Consider the following 18149-nt stretch of genomic DNA (forward strand, 5'->3'; position numbering starts at 1 on the left):
AACTGGTAGTCAGGGCTCCTAGGTTCTAGTCCTCTGTCACTGACTCACTTTATGACCTGGAGCAAGATGCGTAAGGTCTCAGCTTCCCCATCTGCAAAACGGGGTAATAATAGCATGCTGTCAGAACTGGCTGGTGCTTGTAAAGTGCTGTGCTCTGAGATCATCAGGTGGTGGAAGGTGTTGTGTAAGGGCAAGGTATCATTGCCTGCCCTGCGCCCCAGCACTTACACCCAAATTAGACAGCAAGCCCCAGGCGCTGCAGAAGGAAAGGTGTGCTGGTGGGTGGGTGCGCTTTACTCCCATCTCTCGCTATGAGCGGGGGGGAGGGCAGATTACCCCAGAGCTGCCCACTGAAGGGCTTCTTGCACCTCCCTCTGCTGCATGTGGCACTGGCGACAAGCCAGCGGCTGGGTTAGCGAGCCTTCGGGACCGAGCCAGTCTGACGAGCTCCGCGTTTCTGGCGTGGGAACGGTGGAAGAGCCCTGGGGAAGCTCTGTCCCTGAAAGCGTTAAAGCTGCGCTCCTCCCCTCGCAGTACAACCCTCTCCGGGGACCTTCCCAGCAGCCTTTGCTGGCTCTCCCCCGGCCAAACAAAGAGCGCAGGAGCTTTCAAACTGCTGCAGCTCCACGCCGAGTTGGGTACCGGAGAGGGGCCGGCGGGGGCCTCGCTAGTGGAGTCCAGCCGGGCTCAACGTGGCCTGGATCGTTGAGCCGTGGCAGCGGCTCAACGTGGCCTGGATCGTTCCCACTCGCCGTACGTAGTCACGGGGATCGGACTCGTGGTGCATGTGCTTCCCTGGTCGAATGGGGCGCGGCTGGGGTAATGGGGAGGCGTCTCCAAGTCACGGGCACTGGCCAGGGAGCTGCCTGCCTTGCTGGCCGCGCCTCGGGCTGTGTGCCATCTAACGGCGGTATTCCTGCGCGCTGGCTGGGACCTCTGGCTCCGCTCCCTGTAGTCCCGGGTGTATCCTGAGTGCGGTTTGGTGGCTATACGTGGGGGTCCCTGCTGCTGCCCTGGTTGTAGATAGCTGAGGGTCAGGTCTCTGCGAGCCGTGACATAGCCAGATTCACGTAGCGAATCAGAGGGGGGAGTGTGGAGGGAGCAGGAGGTGCTATCTGCTAATTCGGCCTCTGTGGCTTCATACCCATCACTTCATCTCTCTGTCTCGCTTGTCCTAGCCATAAAATATGAGCAACAATACTGACTGCTACCTTCTTCATAGAGGTGGACAGAGGGTGGTGCTGTTAAGATTTGTCAGTGCACAGTCAACAGGTGGAACTTGGATGTTCTGAAGGCAAAAACTATAACTGGATTCAAAAAAGAATTAGATAAGTTCATGGAGGATAGGTCCGTCAATGGCTATTAACTAAGATGGTGAGGGTTGCTACCCTATGCTCTGGTTGTCCCCCCCATCCATTCCCTGCATCTGGGATGGGTCACTTGAGGATTGCCCTGTTCTGTTCATTCCCTTTGAAGCATCTGGTATTGGCCACTGTCAGAAGACAGGATACTGGGCTAGATGGACCACTGGTCTGACCCAGTGTGGTGGTTCTTATGTTCTTAATGTTTGTAGAGTGCCATAGAAGTGTGAACTATGACTGTGTCATGTGACCAGGTGCTTTGTTTCTATGTCTGTCTTTTTAGTTAGAGGGTATGCCATCACTGGCATGGAAATGCTTATAGAGAAGGGTCTCCTAAAACTATAAAGTACCTAGGTGATCAGTTAGCTAATGCTTCAATTGCACAGCATGCTGAAGCACGCAAGTTTGATTGTTGTTTATTTTATTATGAAGTGGATGGTGGAAAGATGCACTTGCCCAGTACATGGCATTGTTCTATTTGACCATGCAGCACCGTGCCTGTTGCACAAAGATTGAATCCTGGTGCCATCTCGTCATAAAGCGTCTCATTGCTTATGGTTTCCATTCATTGCAGGCACTTTAGGCTCTGTTTTTGTTTAAATTAAGATCAGAGGTGTGTGACTCTCTCCACGTGTGCTAATGAGGTGAGCATTTGGCTTTATGGGATGTGATCGCCTGTCATGCTGGCAGTAAATAAACTGCAAGGTGGGGAGGATTTTACCTATGTGCTCTGGAAGCTGGAAACCTTTCATCTTAATTGCATGTGTAATAATGAGACCAAATTGTCACTGGAGGGAATTGAGATGACATATTTGCAACGACTGCACACCTGGGTATTAAACACGTAGGTTTGAAACTGTAGACAAGAATTTTTTCTTGGTTTCCCTCTCCCCTCATTGTTCCCTTCCGAAAATAACATAGACGCTGTCAACTTGGTGAAAAATCAGAATTTACCTTGAAGTTGTAGCGTATTTTTATCTGTAGACTCTGATCCTCTGGATTTTGATCCACCTACACCATCATGGTTTAAAACTGATCCTTGCAACACAGTCTTGCTGCTAGTTCAAAAACAAACAAACCTGTAACTTCTAGTACTGTACATGGGTGAGAGTGCATCAGCATCAGTTTGTTTGTGTAGGATCTGGGGGCTTAAAAATGTGCAGTGATGCATGGTTTTTCAGTGACATTTATAAAGCATGCCCTGCCTCTGTATGAATATGCTTGCTAAATATTAAACCTCTTTATCCCAACACAAGGAACAAGAATTACATTTTCTTTAGACATTTGCAGGACACACAATAAGTCAGAGGTGTGGGGTGTGTGGTTTTATTTTTAAATTCTCCAAGCTGCTTCAGAATCACGTGCTGGTGGGGGAAATTAGGAGGCTTAAAGCTATAGTAGCATTTTTAAGATAGGTCAGTAGTAGGTAGTCATTCTCCCTAGGGCACTCTTGGGGCTTGTCTTCACTACCCGCCTGGATCGGCGGGTAGAAATCGATCTCTCGGGGATCGAATTATCGTGTCTCGTTGGGATGCGACAATCGATCCCCGAATCAATGCGCGTACTCCACCAGCACAGGTAGGAGTAAGCGCCGTCGACAGGGGAGCCGCGGCAGTTGATTTGCCGCTGTCCTCACAGCGGGGTAAGTCGGCTCGGATACGTTGAATTCAGCTACGTTATTCGCGTAGCTGAATTTGCATATCTTAAATCAATTCCCCTCCCACCCCCCCAGTGTAGACCTAGCCTCAGTCAGACAGACATAGTGGATATGCTGGATCGCTGGGACTTTTGGCCCATAACCTCTTGTGTCTCAGGAAATCAACTTCTTTTGGCAGGAATTTTGCTTTCTTTCTAACCTGTGATGTTAGATGGCCTAACTTTAAGATCAGTGGTTCTTACTGAGCAAACAACATTTTTCACACTTGTGTAAAAGCATACAAGGTAAAGATCATAACACTTAAAAATACATAACACACCTTTTTTCTGTAGTCTCAAGATGTATCTCACCTTCTGTTTAAGGATCTTAGTGCTTCAAAACCAAACTATTTTAGCCAAACTTCTTTGAAATAGGGAAGTACTATCCTCCATTGTACAGACTGTGCAAATGAAGCACGGAGAAATTGACTTGTGTAGACATAGATCTTGCTGGGCATGAGTAAACTTGCATATAGCTTGATTTGAGTGCAAGATTGTAAATAAGGGTGTGACAGGCTGTGTGCTGGAGATTTTCAGGCTAATTGAGATAAATGGGAACAGTGTGAATTGATACACATGAAATGTAGATAAGGTAAAAACATAAGTTATTAGTCCTTACATGATGTGCAAAGCGATTGGTCCTTACATGATCCATATGATGTCCAAACCAATTAGATTCAAAAAGTATAGATGTTAGTAGCTAGGAAAAACATATATAAACTGTGTGTAGTGTGGGGTCTAATTTGGAATTGTGGCATCACCCTGTACCTAACCCTGCTCAGCAAGGGAACAGAGCTGTTACATGCCTAATAAAGTAACCTTAGTGATGATCTGGAGTCGAGCTGAGTGTTTGGATCACAGAGAACTGGATGGAGCATTCTCCCAGAACTGGATGAGGTGTTCTGGGTAAGCCAAGTGGAAAAGATTTTTGGAGGGAATCCTAACAACTTGTCAAAGGCTAGAGAGAGAGAGATACTGTGGCAGAGTCAGGAATGGAACCTATCTTTCTTCCAAGTATTGTGCCTTAGCCAGAAGTCTCTTCTTCCTCTGACGTACTGAAGACTGACAGAAAAGTGATATTGTTTGTTATGATCCTCTCCCTTAGCAGAGAGTGAGTCAGCATGGCTCAGATAATGGCACCATCTTCATTCAACCAGCCAACTGCTCTTCTGATAACCAATTTCTCTCTTGTAACAAACCTGCTCCTAGGCCTTTTCCTAAAGCAGCTACCTGAATAACTAATTCTGCAGAGAAAATCAGGACTCTGTAACACACAATGTTTGCACAGACTTCTCTTTAGGGTTGGATGGTTTCCATTTTGTTAGCTCTTTGTCTCCACAGTATGACTTGAGTAAAAGCTAGCACAGTGGAGAACTGTGCTAAAGAATTGCCAGGGCCACGCTACCAAACCCAGAAAGGACTTCATGTCTGTTCTATAGAGTCTGTACTTGCAAATGTTCTTGACTAGCTTGGACTGTTTTTCATGTATAGTTTCACCAAGATTTGGTTTAGGACATTGTGGCACTGACAGGCCAGCTCAAGCCAAAGCCATAGGGCAATTCACTTGTGTATGAATATCAAAGAAATGTTAAGTGTAATAATATGCATAGACTAATTCACTCGTGTTAATTGAGATAAAAGGAGATGTCAATTGTATTGTTTTCGCCTATCTATATCCTGTTGTTTGCTATCATATTACAATTACACTAGGTATATCCTGTAATTAGATAATTAGATCAAAGTGTGTGTTAGTGAACATCAGAAGGTATTTGATGTATAAATGTCATGAAAACTAATGAAGGATTGTTGTTTGCTATTAAAAACATTTGCATTTATGTATAATTCTGTAACTAAAATTACTCCTCAAAGAAATCTTGTGAAATATTAATGAAGGACTTAATGGCTGTACCAGGAAATGCTAATTTCAAAGCAAGGAGCCAGGTAGTGAGTAAAAACACTTGTCAGAGTGCTATCTGCGGAAATAAGATATAAATACTGATTTAAAGAAATGCTCTTTCATCTCTATTTGGACTCTTACAGGGAAGATACCAAATGCAAAGTGGAGATCCCCTGAAACAGCTGAGTTCCCGGAAAAGATTTTCGGGAAACTGGGGGTTTAAATGATAGCAGTTGATATAATAGACTTACAAACTTAGACTCACCTGGTAAAGTATTTTACCTGCTTTAACCTCTAACCCTCTCATTTCTTTTTCTTAGCCAATAAATATTTAGTTAATTTACTAGAGAATTGGCTGCCAGCGTTATCTTTGTTCTGAGATACAAAGTATCAATTGATCTGGGTAAGTGACTGATACTTCGGGATTGGGAGTAACCTGATTTGTTATTGACCACTGTTGGAAGACAGGATACTGGGCTAGATGGACCTTTGGTCTGATCCAGTATGGCCGTTCTTATGTGATTTTCAGTTTATGTGACCATTATCACTAAGGCCAGTTTGTCTGAGTGTCAGGATAGGTTGGAGTGCCTAAGGGGACTGTCTGTGACTCCGTGGTAAGACCGGTATAGTGATCCAGGAGTGCACATTTGTTACCGGCTTGGTGAAATCTGCTAATAGAATATACCACCAGTTTGGGGTGTCTGTCCTGTTTTCTAACCCTCTGACCTGAGATTGGCACTCACAGTTGTGAGCCACTTTAGACAGTGTGACAGACTGATATTTTATCTCTTCCTGAGCCAGTGCACCTTTCCCTGAAACACCGTCTACCCAGCTTGCTGGATCCTTTTGATTTCTTTCTCCAGATACAGCACTTAATGTTTTCCAATCAGTCAGTACTCATTCATCTACAGTCAGTACTGTAGACGAAAACATCATCCACATAAGCTGCTAGGAAATCCCCATGCCCCTTAAAGACTATGTCCAGTAGTCTCTGAAATAGGGACAGAGCACCAAGTAACCCAAAAGGCATAATCGTAAATGGAGCTGTTACACTAGGACTTGTGCTGTTGCCCAGTGCTACCAAAGACTGAGTTGCTGTCCTGAGGTGCATTTCTATGCAAGCATGACCAGTCCACTCACCTCCATTAGTAGGAGGCTTTCCCAGGTGTGTAGTTACTCAGAAATTGATGATAATGTTTCATTTTTTTAAAGTGTTTTTTCACCCTTCTGTTTGCCCTTATGGCTCCCAGTCCTGCAGATGGATGTACGTGGTGGGGATCCTTACTTCCCACATAAAAGCCTGTTAACATGGCTCTGCATGGGTACAGGGTTTTGCCTGCATGCACCTGATTGCATGATCAGGCCTTATCTATTTACAACTGAAATGCAACTCTATGGAACATAGCCAGGTAGGTGAAAGAGAGGGGTGTTTTGGTCAAATACACTGTGCCAAAACTCTGCTGTTAAAAAGGGCAATGGGACCTTTAATGTCCATGCAAAGTAGACAAGACCTCTGCTTTGTAGGATTTGAAAGACCCACTCAGTGTAAACTGCATGGAGTTCTACTCTGGAAACGAGAGCTGTCAGCCCTGCTCTTTGTGTGATGGTGGTCAGGAAGTGGGCTGAGAGGCCGTTTCAGGGAATATCATATATATTTCTATATGATACTAACCTGTTTTTTCCAGCAACATATTTGATTTCTGGCTTACAATGTATGTCACTGACCGTGATGAGATTCAGATGTCAAGGGGAGTCGGAACACTGGAATGCAAACATCGCTTAACATCAGACAAAGTGGCCTACATTTAACAGTAAATGCAATCGCTAGTCAGCGATGCTTCCCCAGCCTCCATGAATAAGTGGCATTGTCTCTAACAGTGGGACCACAAAACCAAACTGAGGGGAGATTTCTAATGGAAACTCCAGCAAATTCAGAACTGCAGGTCAGGGAAGCTACCTTCTTTTTTAAAAGATTGATTTTCTCTGTTCAAAAAGAGAAAAGCTAAGAAGTTAATGAACCTCTGGAAGGGTCATGGTGGAAGAATGTAAAGGTCTCTTTAATAAATGTGTAACTCAGTCAGTTATGTTACATAACCTTTGTGCCCCGAGCAGCCACAGCTCTGTCATCAAAAACGATGTGGAGAACTCGGCCCTTACAAATATGTAGCTTGTTTGGTAAAGGAAAGCTGGAAGCATGCAGAGGGATCAATGTAAACAAATGCTAAACAGAAAACAAGGCAGATCAGAGCTGTTAAAGTACAGACTTGAAATACCTAGGTTATTAGCTGCTGGAAATACCTAGCTGTTAAAGTGCAGACTGGAAATACCTAGCACTGGAATGGGTTACCTAGGGAGGTGGTGGAACCTCCAGCCTTAGAGGTTTTTAAGGCCTGGCTCGACAAAGCCCTGGCTGGGATGATTTAGTTGGTGTTGGTCCTGCTTTGAGCAGTGGATTGGACTAGATGACCTCCTGAGGTCTCTTCCAACACTAATATTCTATGATTCTAAGATTGAAAAAATTGGGTTTGTTTAGTCTGGAAAAGAGAAGACTGAGAGGGAACATAACTGTTTTCAAGTACATAAAAGGTTGTTACAAGGAGGAGAGAGAAAATTTGTTCTTAACCTGTGTGGATAGGACAAGAAGCAATGAGCTTAAATTGCAGCAAGGGAGGTTTAGGTTGGACATTAGGAAAAAAATTCCTAACTGTCAGGGTGGTTAAGCACTGGAATAAATTGCCTAGGGAGGTTGTGGAATTTCCATCATTGGAGATTTTTAAGAGCAGGTTGGATGAACATCTGCCAGGAATGGTCTAGATAATACTTAGTCCTGCCATAAGTGTGGGGGACTGGACTAGATGACCTCTTGCGGTCCCTTCCAGTCCTATGATTCTATGAATATCTAGTCAGGAAAGATAACCTGTTGCTCTCCTGGGCAAGCCTGTTTTCCTCTCCTGAGCAGGAGCAGTAAAATAGCCAGAGTCTTGCTGTGCAATTTGTATAGTGCACCTAAAACTAGCCAGAATAGAATGGGATCTACAATCATTCACCTCCAGTTTGTTGGTCTGAATTTTGCCCAGTTTAGTAAGGAACCAAAAAATGTTACTATCTGACAGCTTTACAGTGGCTTTTGTGACATGGATCTGTGGGGCTCGTTCCAGTATCTAGTGCACAAGAGCCCACATTCATAAACCACCATCACAGAACCAATTACTGTAGTCCTGTTAATCTTTGTACAAAGGCTAAGGTCTAATGGACCATGGAGAATGCCCTAGCCTCTCCTCCTTAGAGGCGTACTCACCTCATCCCTGGAGAATATTGATAGGGCTGTATGGAAAGAGCTTGCACTACTGTTGTCTGTGCTGCACTCTTTCTGGAAAGGACTCCAATCTCCAAGGATGTCATGTTGGCAGCTTTCACAAGCAGAAAGTCACTTGAAACTACAATCAACTGAATATTGACCTTGAATATTCCTGGTCAATGGGAAATCTAAATGCTGACGTAATTACTTATTACAGGTGCTGGTAAAACAAGAGTGGTCCAAAGGTGTCTCCAAAGAATGGATGCCTGAACCATCTTAAGCTAGCCCCAGAGTGAATTCTCCATAATGTGTTGGGAGGGAGAGAGATTCCTACCCAGGTACATTTGGCTGAACAGGAGTGGAACTAATGGTAAAGGCAGGCAGCTCTCATGCACTAATGACAGGAGAGCTGGGCCCCTGAGCGGGATGGTACAAAGTGGGAAGCTTCTCCAAGGAATTAGGAAGCTGTGGAATTACCAACTCTACTGTCCCTCCTCATTGTTCCCTGTCCCTGTTCATGCAGGGAGTCTGGATAAATCCAATGCATGAGATGTTAGTGGCTCAGTCAAGACCATGAGTTATCCTGCTGTGGAGAGTTCTTGCTGATTGACTGGAGTCCAAAGGCATCTGCCAGTGTAAGAGGTGTGAGTCCTGTAACAAGGGGAGTTAACTAGATGGTGCTAGAGCATACTTCTGCGACTGGAGTTCAGGTCTTGGTTAGAAAATACTTGAACAAAGCAACTGTTCCCTTGTCTAGAGCAGGGGCTTTTGACCGTGGGGTGTGAACTGGTGTTAGGGGTTTGCAGCCATTCTGCTCTTCTCATATTGCTAAAGGGCAGGGAGGTCTGAGTTACTGGGGAGGGATCGTGGTATGGCAAAGGCTGACCCTCTCTGGTCTGAAGCTAATAACGGCATGTAAACAAATCCTTGTACCCAGAGGTACGTTTGGTCTCCCTCAGCTTTCCAGTGAACAGGACCTAGTGCATACAACAGCGTATGGATAGTTTTTAGTTGTAAACAATTCTGGATCAGAATATATTGTACATCTCTTGAATCTAGTTTATTCCTCTTGGTCTCACAAAGGGGGGAGTAAAACTCAGAGGGACATGGTGACTGCTCTGAAATTAGATTAAAGGAGACTCCATTTTTCCCTGTGGCTTTCCCTGGATAGTTTGCAATAATCGCTGTGCCTTCTTGGCAGACCAAAGGAACTGCTTTAATACACACACATGCCAGTTTGGCAACAGCTCATGGAAAGAGCTGATGTTCGCTTTGTGGCTGCCACTTGAAGTAGTTGCCTTAGAAATGTCCATGATGATGAAGTAGCTTGCTAATATCTCTTGCTTGGAGAAAAACAGGTATGCCCTCTAAGCTGAGTAGTGCTACAGAAATGCTGGGGGGAGGAGGGATGATGGAAATGACTCTGAAACCAATGCTTAAAAAAACCAACCCTAGGTGCTGCTAACAACAAAGTGTCAATACATTAGTTCTGGGTCTTATCCATCCTTGCCCCTCTCCCCTCCACTTCTTGCTTTGCTCCCATGTGTCCCACCTGCTCTGGATGCCAGGCTGTCATAATGAGCCTGGGTTCTCCATCATTCAGGCAGCTAAATTACAAACAACCCTTTTTAAACAAAATAACAGCAGATCTTATCAGAATTCCCTGCAGGCAACAAGCTGGCTCAGATAACACTGGCAGAATAGCCGGGTCGCAGGGAAGGCAAAGCTGGGTGCCTGCTACTGCTGTTAATTGTGATAGCAGTGTACATGTGAGTGCATGCACCCCCTCATTCCCTTTCTTCCCTTCCCACTGCCAACGCATCTGACCGCCTAGCCTCAGCAGTCTGGTTTTGTGGCCAATGTGTGGGAGATGGATTCAGGTGGGAGTCTCAGATTCATATGATCTGGGCCCTGTGGTCTGAGGAGGACCCTTGGAGCAGCAAGCAACATGTTGTGCAACTGGTCCCTGTCCCAGCAGCACCCTGTGCCTGAGCCAAAGCCCACTGAAGTCAGCGGAAATATGTCCATTGAGGATAGTGGACTTTTGAATCCTTCTGAGAGGAGAAGCTGGGTGTAGGGAGCTTCTTACAACAACCCTGGGTCTCCCCAAGATGGGAGCTGGAGGCGGAGTGTGTAGGGGAGATGGGCAGCGTCTGGGAGTTGTATGGCTATCTTGGTGGTAGGGCAGTGCAATTTAATTGTGGGGTATCTTTCTTGATGTGCTTGAGGTGGGGCATACAAAGCGTGGTGGTGCGTTGGTCCAGTATAGTCTTAATCAACTCCTGCTCAGATAAAAATCCAAGCCTTGCACTCTTAATTTGAGGGCACCCAATACTGGTGACTTGGGGATTTCTCCGCACCCAATCTCACCTCACACTGCCTCTGTAGGTGAACCCCTTGCTAGAGTATTTCCTCTTCCCCTTCACATGTGATGGTTTACTCTGCTGTTTTGGGAATTACCCCTAGAGTCCCTGCCTGAGACTGTTATGATGGGTATATGGAAGATCTACACTTGCCTTTGAACTTATATGCATCTGAGATCCTTTCTACTACAGTTGATAATTAGTTAACTGTATGTTTGTTTTCAAAGGTGAAGAATTGAACAGCTTGATAATCTAAAGGGAAGGCTCTGAAGCAGCACACAGTGATGATTTGCTCACTGAAGGTGTCTTGTGGCTTAAAGGAAAAGGGTTACAGAGCTCCAGCATGACTCTGCCTCCCTGCTGTGACCTGCCTGAATGACCCTGCCATACCTTCCATATGGAATCCTGTCAGCTGGCAGTGCTAGTACTGAGATTTACTGGAGAGTCTGATGAGAGGAGAGCCAGGCAACCGGGTGCTAGGGGTTCTGCTGACTGTGCTCATCTGAGCCAGGGCAGTTCCATGCCAGTGATTAATGTAAGCAGCTGCAAAAACATTGATTAGGGTTTGAGCCACAGCTGTCGGGCTGGAATTCAACTGACTTCTGAACTGGCCAGTTCCAGCAAGTAGGGTACCACATGCACTCAAGAACCAAAATCTGAACTCTGCCACGACAGCTCCTAGCTGGCATCCCAACAGCTAGTGGGGTCCCCCACTGTCTTCTCTCTCCCAGCCCCCAAAAAGGGTGTTCACATACTCAATACCAAACAGAGTGACCGAGTCCCATCTGATATGACAGGCCCGGGATGCCCAGGCTAATTGAGCTTGTTAAGGTCCTGGGATAGCGCAAACAATTTTTAATAGTGATGTGACACCTGGTAAATAGCACAGGAGCTTCCTAGTGGATGGGAAACATTCCTTGCTGTTTGTAAAGGAGGTTAGAGGATCTTTTTTTTTAAACAACTTTCAAAGAAGAGGCTGCACAAGGGTTCTGACTCCACTCCACCCCTTTTTTTCTTCTTTTGCAAATAGGATGAAGACAGCTAGCTGAGCCCAAGGGAGTTGATCCACAGTTTGGTATGTGAGACATATGCCAACCCTCCAACTGGGACACTAGCAAGTTGGATTTAGCCTGCCCCTTACCCCCTCAGCATGACCGGCCCAGGACATACGGGTTGCCACTCTCGTTCCAACAGGCTGGAAGTTGAATCTCTTTCCACTTTGACAAGGGAGACACTCCACTGCTGTGCCACTTCCTTCCTGTTCCTCTCCCACAAGGAGCTGCAAGCCTGAAAAGAGTGGATCCTTCTATGTCTCTGATGACCAGGACAGCATCCTGCAGCCGCTATCGGTCTGGAGCTGTGGTGACTCCAGAAAGGGCCATGGCTACTATAGGCAGCCCTGGGACACAAAACTAGCAGAGGCTTAACCTCTTCACTTGCACGGCATGCCCTCTTGTGCCACAGATACTACCTCTGTTACTACCCACCAAGTGCCTTGTCTCCTTAACTGGCTTCTGGGACGGGAGTAATGTCACTAGGGTCCTCGTGGGAGGAACATGGCTCAGCTGGCTGCGCTAGCAGGAATCCCGACTAAGGATGTAGCTACAGAACACTAGCACAAAAAAACAGATCGGGAGGGGCTTTGATCCATGCCCCTTGTCCTGCCGAGTGAGCGATGGGCCGCTTGGATGACCATGCCAAGAAGCGGATAGTGGAGCTGCGCAAAGCCGGGCTGAGCTTCCGCAAAATCAAGAAGGTCCTAGAGCTGGACAATATCCGGGTGACCCCGCAAGCTGTCTACCTGTTCCTCAAGCGTAAGAATGTGGAGCCGGCACAGCCTCCAGGAGCCTCCCATTTCCAACCAGCTGGAGGCCGGGGGAGCAGGAGAACGGCCATCAACCGGACTGGCTGGGAGGATGAGCAGCTCTGGAACTTGCTGCAGGAAAATGAGACTGAACAGAACAAGCAGACGGAGCCCAGAGGCAGCAGGCAGCCAGGTCCCAGGACCCCAGCACTCCCCGGAGGAGCCACCATGAGCTGCAAGGAGCCACACCTCAATGATAACCAAGACTGCAAGGATGGCATCAAAATAGTCAGCGTGACATCGCTGTGGAAGGATAGTGGGCAGTTTGGGAAGGTGCCTACAGTGCCCATGGGCCCATCTCCAGCAGCACAGCTATCCCCTATTAACAGTAAGGCCTGGCTTTCTCATTCGTTGTCCATTAGTCTTGGATAGGCCTCTCCACTTCTCTAAGCAGCCTGGTGAGTTGCCAAGCAGTACCAAGGGTCTCTGCTCACATCCCTGTTTTCCAAACCCAGGCAGGCTGGACAGGACTCTTAGGCCCTGGAGCTTAGCTGAGGTGGGGGGAAGTGCATGGTGGAGCTGGAAGGACTTAGTCCCTATAGATAGAGGGGTCTCACTTCTCTGTGGGGCTGGGGAAAGGCTGGCACTTAGTTCAAGGGTCTCACTTGAAAGTGCTTCTCTCTCTGGTTACTCTGTCAATCCATCCAGGTGACAACTGCTCTGGGATTCGGACCTCAGCTGTGGATAGCCACCCGGCTCCACTCCCATCAGCCACGGCGCAGCAGCAGCCGAACACCAGGGGCAGGATGTTCTTGTCGCCTGCCAGGAATCCAGCCTTAATTGTGAAGAAGAAGATTGTGGACAGGGCCATCCACCTCCAGAAAAAGGTACAGGGCTGGAAGAGGCAGACTGGCCATCCTGTGGCTAGAAACCCCTTCTCCAGCCCAGCAAGACTGGGGATCTGCTCAGGCAGCGACCCATCAGGTTACAGTTAAATTGGCCTGAAAGGGCTGGGAACACTCCCTGCGTCCCCAACTGGAGAAGGCTCTGTGGGAACCCAGGCTCCAGTGCGCAGAAGGGACAAGGAGATCCTGGGCTTCTATGAGGTGCCCTCTCAAGTGACCTGCTCTGTGGAGTTGGGTGGGGGGGACACAGGGCCAGCTTGTGGGGAATGCAGCTGTCTTCATGCAGTCTGATGGACTTGGTGACTTGGGCCCAAGGCTCCCCTCCCCCTTTGCCTCAGCAGGTTGGATTTTTGCCCACTCAGGATCCTTGAGGTCTGTTTGTGGCTCTGTGTGGCCTTGGACAAATCATTTCCCTTCTCTGTGCCTCAGTTATCCCTGCTTAGCAGAAGGGGAAAGGCTGCCCTCCCCCATGCTGGGGGAAGTCCTTTGAGGGCTTCTGTCGGCAGGTGTCCTAGGTACTTTCCGACCCGCAGGCTCCACCGGTACCATTCCATAGCGTGGGTGGAAGCTTCCCCAGATGCATTCCCCCCACTTTGGACACTCTGACAAGGACTTTGTTACTGGTGGCCCCAGACCCATCCTGCACGACAACTGGCAACACCTGTGCCTCATCTAGAAAAGGAGAGCAGGAAAGAAATGAGTTTTTGGGCTGAGCACTGCCAGCCGGACCAGAGACCCATGCTCTGTGGACTTCTAAAGAACAGGTTTGGTCCCCACAATTGCTCCAGACCCTGGCCCAGATGGTAGCATCTGTTCATTCTGAGGTCTGTGCTGGAGAGGAAAGGGGAGGACTGAGGGACAGCAGCAGAGCTGAGCAGGGAGGAGAGAGACAAGGATTGCAGGAGGTGCTGCAGGGTGGCAGTGAGATGCATTGGCAGAGCTTAGGGGAGGGGAGAACCCAAGAACAAAGCTGCAGGTCAGGACTGAGCCACACTTGGACACTAATTGGCACAACTGAGGCTCTAACAGGCACTCGTGAGCTCTAGGCTCACTTGCAGTGTAATAAGGAATATTGAATCCTGTGCATGGCTGATGCTTGTAATTCTCCGACATTGACCAGGCAACCGTTTACAACGGGCACAGTCCATCTGATTCGACAACTGTCCTGCCCTTCTTGGTGGGAGTGCAGCCGGCCAAACAGCCTCCCAGGGCAAACCCATCTGTCATGGCAGCCTCTATGAGCCGCAGTGCACATGTAAGTAACCTAAGATGCGCACAGTCCGTAGGCACTAGCCCATCGACTGAACAAACAGTTGCCATGGACACCAGGATGAATCACCACAATACATGCTGGCTGGCTTGTCATGCTTCCTTGGGACAAAGCTGTAAGCGGCATGGCCACCTGCTCTTAATGACTCTGAGTTGATGCTGATCTCTGCCAGGACTCAAATGTCAGGATGCAGAGATAGCATGGGGAAAACGTACAAGGCTGAGGGGGCAGATTGAGTTAACATTCACTGTCCCGATGGCAGCATTTCTGAGGTAAGTAGCAGAGTAATGAATAACAGCCAGGCAGAGGCAAAGCTGCATCTGAGAGGAGCCTGGTGTTCTGTATCTGCTCCGCTGCTAGGCCCACCCTGTTCTACTGTTGCTCAGATGGCCAGCCCAGTCTGTGCCCTGCCCAGGAGTCTTGCTTTCAGAAGTGAACGTTGCTGATTGGGGAAAGAGGAGCATGTGGCTATGCTAATGAGGATCCCTACTCCAAAGTGTCCCATTAGAAGCTGTTAGTGCACCCCATTGGGTATTTGATCCTGGCTTCCTTTCCATGGAGCACTGCCTCAGCCCCACTGTGAATCTGGCTGAAGGCCCACATCTGCACTAGAAGTTGTGGTTGCCCTCCTCCAGAAAGGTCATGTATGTAGGCTCCATGTTAGCAGATCAAGAGAGTCCCACAGCTGCTTTTCTCCCTCACCAGTGAGGCATTTCCTAGCAGGCCTGAGCATACAGTCCTTCGTGCTGCTTTCTGAAAGGCATCGTCTCTTTCAGTTTTGAACACTGTAAGACTACTACAGAGGGGCCAAGCTGAAGGTGCACTGGCACAGCTGGGTGGTGGGCAGGGCTAGAGTAGCAGTGGCAACGTACAATGGTAGATAGGATTGGAGGTCAGATCAGATCACAGAGGGATGCAGCTGTCTGATGTTAGCTGGCCTCATCTCACATGCATACCTGCTAACTCTTGAATGTAGAATAAAGAGGTCTGTGCTAAGCTGGTTCTATAGGAAATGGCCCGTCACTGCATTTCTGATCTTTCTTCCAGGTCAAAGATGCCAGCACTCAAACGGCCTTGCTTAATTCTGCATGTTCTCCAGGCAATCAGAACCCTGTGTGGGGTGGGCAGATGCTGGCCCCCTCACCCATCCCCCATGCCATTGCCGAGAAGCTGGATGCTGTACACACACAGGTGCAGAAACTGACACATGCAATGCACGCGGTGCTAGAGAGGCAGTGCCGCATGGAGCGCCAGCACGAGCAGCAGCAGCGTTTCCAGCAAGAGGTGCTGATGACGCTTCAGCAGCTCAGCTCCACCGTGAGCCAAGGGACAGTGCCAGGAAATGTGCCCTGTGTCCCCTTCAGCAGCATGGCTGATCCCTCGCCCCCTGTGCCAAACTTCAGCCAATTCAAGATGGAGCTTATCTGATGAAAGGCTGATGCTAACATTCATGGGCCTGGGCATAAGAGTGGCCTGGAGCTAGCTCTGGACAAAGCAGCTGGCATGGGCCACCCTAGCCAAAATATAAAGGGATCTCAAGCAGGCAGCTGCAGCTGAGTGAAGAGAAGCAGGCATTAGCACTTCATAAACTGCAGCTCTAAGAGCCTGGCTAAGGCCCTGCTACTGCAAGAACAGAAGACTGGGTGGAGGAAGGCCACCAATAACACCAAGACTCAGTCTGCTTCGGCCTAGTTAATCCAGCCCTGCTGCCCCCAGGAGGAGGCATGTACCAATGGGAGGCTAAAACATGTTAAAGGAAAGCCTTAATTCTAGTCACTGTATATAGCAAATGAAATACTGGTTTAGCCCCCAAGGCCCAGGTCCAAAGGATATGGAACTCCAGCAGCTTAGAGAGGCTGGCTACAGCCAAGCACCATGTTACATAGAAGGAAAACATGGTGGCAGGCATCACTCTCTCCTTGGCAGAACAAGCATTTAATGCTTACACAGGGAAGGGAGCGTGAGCATTAGAATGTCCAGGAGCTTGGGTTTTGGATGCTTTGTGCCCTTTCTTTCAGAGTGGTATGTGGAGAGTAAAATAATCTCAGTAAAGTCTATACACCCACTGCTCTAGAAACAGACTGGGCTCTATGTGGCATGTTGGCTGTTTTTCATACACCAACCTCCCTATAAGAGTATGACTCCATGGTAATGAGACACCAGCTGCAATCACACCTATCTATAGCTAAAGTACTGGAACAGTGAAGCCAGGGCAATGCATGCTGCAGGGTAGGCTAGCTGCAGGGATAATAAGCCAGTGTTCCAGGCAAGCTTGTACCCCTACATCAGCTGCACTCATGCCCCAGGATTGATGGAGGGTGGAGGATTCTCCTGCAATGACCAAAATTTATGGAATAAGGAGCAGAGGTAGGAACTGCTCATTTCATTGCTCTTCAGGCCAAGTGCTAGTAAGTCCTCTCCCTGCCCCCTGATCCCAGGGAAACCAAGGATAGCTGTGGCAGTTGACCACAACTTAAACAGCCCCATTCTTCCATTGCTGCATTTGTGTTGCTGTACAATAAAAAACATCTGAGCACAACACAGGGAACATAACACGGGGTGGAGTGGGACTGTGGCATGGGGCTCATTGGGTACATAACGCAGGGTGGAGTGGGTCTGTCAGATGGGGCTTGGCGGGTACTTAATGTGGAGTGGAGCAAGAATGTGGCATGGGGCTTGGTGGGTATGTAACGCTGGGTGGAGCAGGTTTGTTGGACGGGGTGGGATGGGTACATAATGCGGGGTGGACTGGGAATGTGGCATGGGGCCTGTTGGGTACGTGACGCAGGGTGGAGCGGGACTGTGGCTCGGGGCCTGTCAGGTACGTAATGGGGGGGAGGGGGGTTAGAGAAGCAGGTCTGTGGGACGGGGCTGGGTGGGTACATAATGGATAGAGCGGGACTGTTTCACGGGGCCTGGTGGGTATGTAACATGGGGTGGAGCGGTCTGTTGGATGGGGCTTGGTGGGTATGTAACACGGGATGAAGCAGGAATGTGGCATGGGGCTTGGTGGATACGTAATGCGGGGTGGAGCAGGTCTGTCACGTGGGACTCAGCGAGGGTGCAATGCCACTGGGAGTGGGACTGTCGCACGGGGCTGGGCGGGTACATAACGGGGTGAAGCGGGACTGTGTCATGGGGCTTGGTGGGTACGTAACATGGGGTAGAGAGGGTCTGTTGGATGGGGCTCGGTGGGTACATAACACAGAGTGGAGCAGAGTTGGACATGGCTGGGCTGGTACATAACATGGGGTGGAGCAGGTCTGTGGCACGGGGGCCCTCAGGTATATAACATGGGATGGGGCTTGGTGGGTACGTAACACGGGGTGGAGCTGTTGAATCAATCTAGAGGAATGTCTCCATACCCGCATCTATCATCGGGGTTTGTTGTTAGTCCCTTTAAAAAAAATAACCAACTAGGATGTGTGGGTGAAAACAACCAAGGTATTTATTAAACCATCAACAGTTCTAAACAAGGTAAACCAAAGGTAAACTAAATGAATAGGAACACATGTAAAGCAAGGGCCCCCACAACAGGTGATATAAGGTAAGTAAA

The 18149-nt window shown here is 48.4% G+C and overlaps 1 protein-coding gene across 2 annotated transcripts; it reads left to right on the forward strand.

Moving 5' to 3' along the window:
* Positions 1 to 563: 563 nt before the first annotated feature.
* LOC101951066 (uncharacterized) lies at positions 564 to 16670 on the forward strand. 2 transcript variants are annotated; one of them, XM_005294405.4, is made up of 5 exons: positions 10968 to 11149; positions 11645 to 12806; positions 13127 to 13305; positions 14444 to 14578; positions 15641 to 16670. In XM_005294405.4, the coding sequence occupies exons 2-5, from the start codon at positions 12290 to 12292 to the stop codon at positions 16019 to 16021; spliced, it is 1212 nt and encodes a 403-aa protein (XP_005294462.1). In that variant the 5' UTR covers positions 10968 to 11149; positions 11645 to 12289; the 3' UTR covers positions 16022 to 16670. The 2 variants fall into 2 exon arrangements, with proteins under 2 accessions (XP_023966321.1, XP_005294462.1); XM_024110553.3 differs by lacking the exons at positions 10968 to 11149; positions 14444 to 14578 and adding an exon at positions 564 to 753.
* Positions 16671 to 18149: the final 1479 nt, after the last annotated feature.

This window comes from Chrysemys picta, chromosome 10, assembly GCF_011386835.1.
Source record: "Chrysemys picta bellii isolate R12L10 chromosome 10, ASM1138683v2, whole genome shotgun sequence".
NCBI classification, from domain to species: domain Eukaryota; kingdom Metazoa; phylum Chordata; order Testudines; family Emydidae; genus Chrysemys; species Chrysemys picta.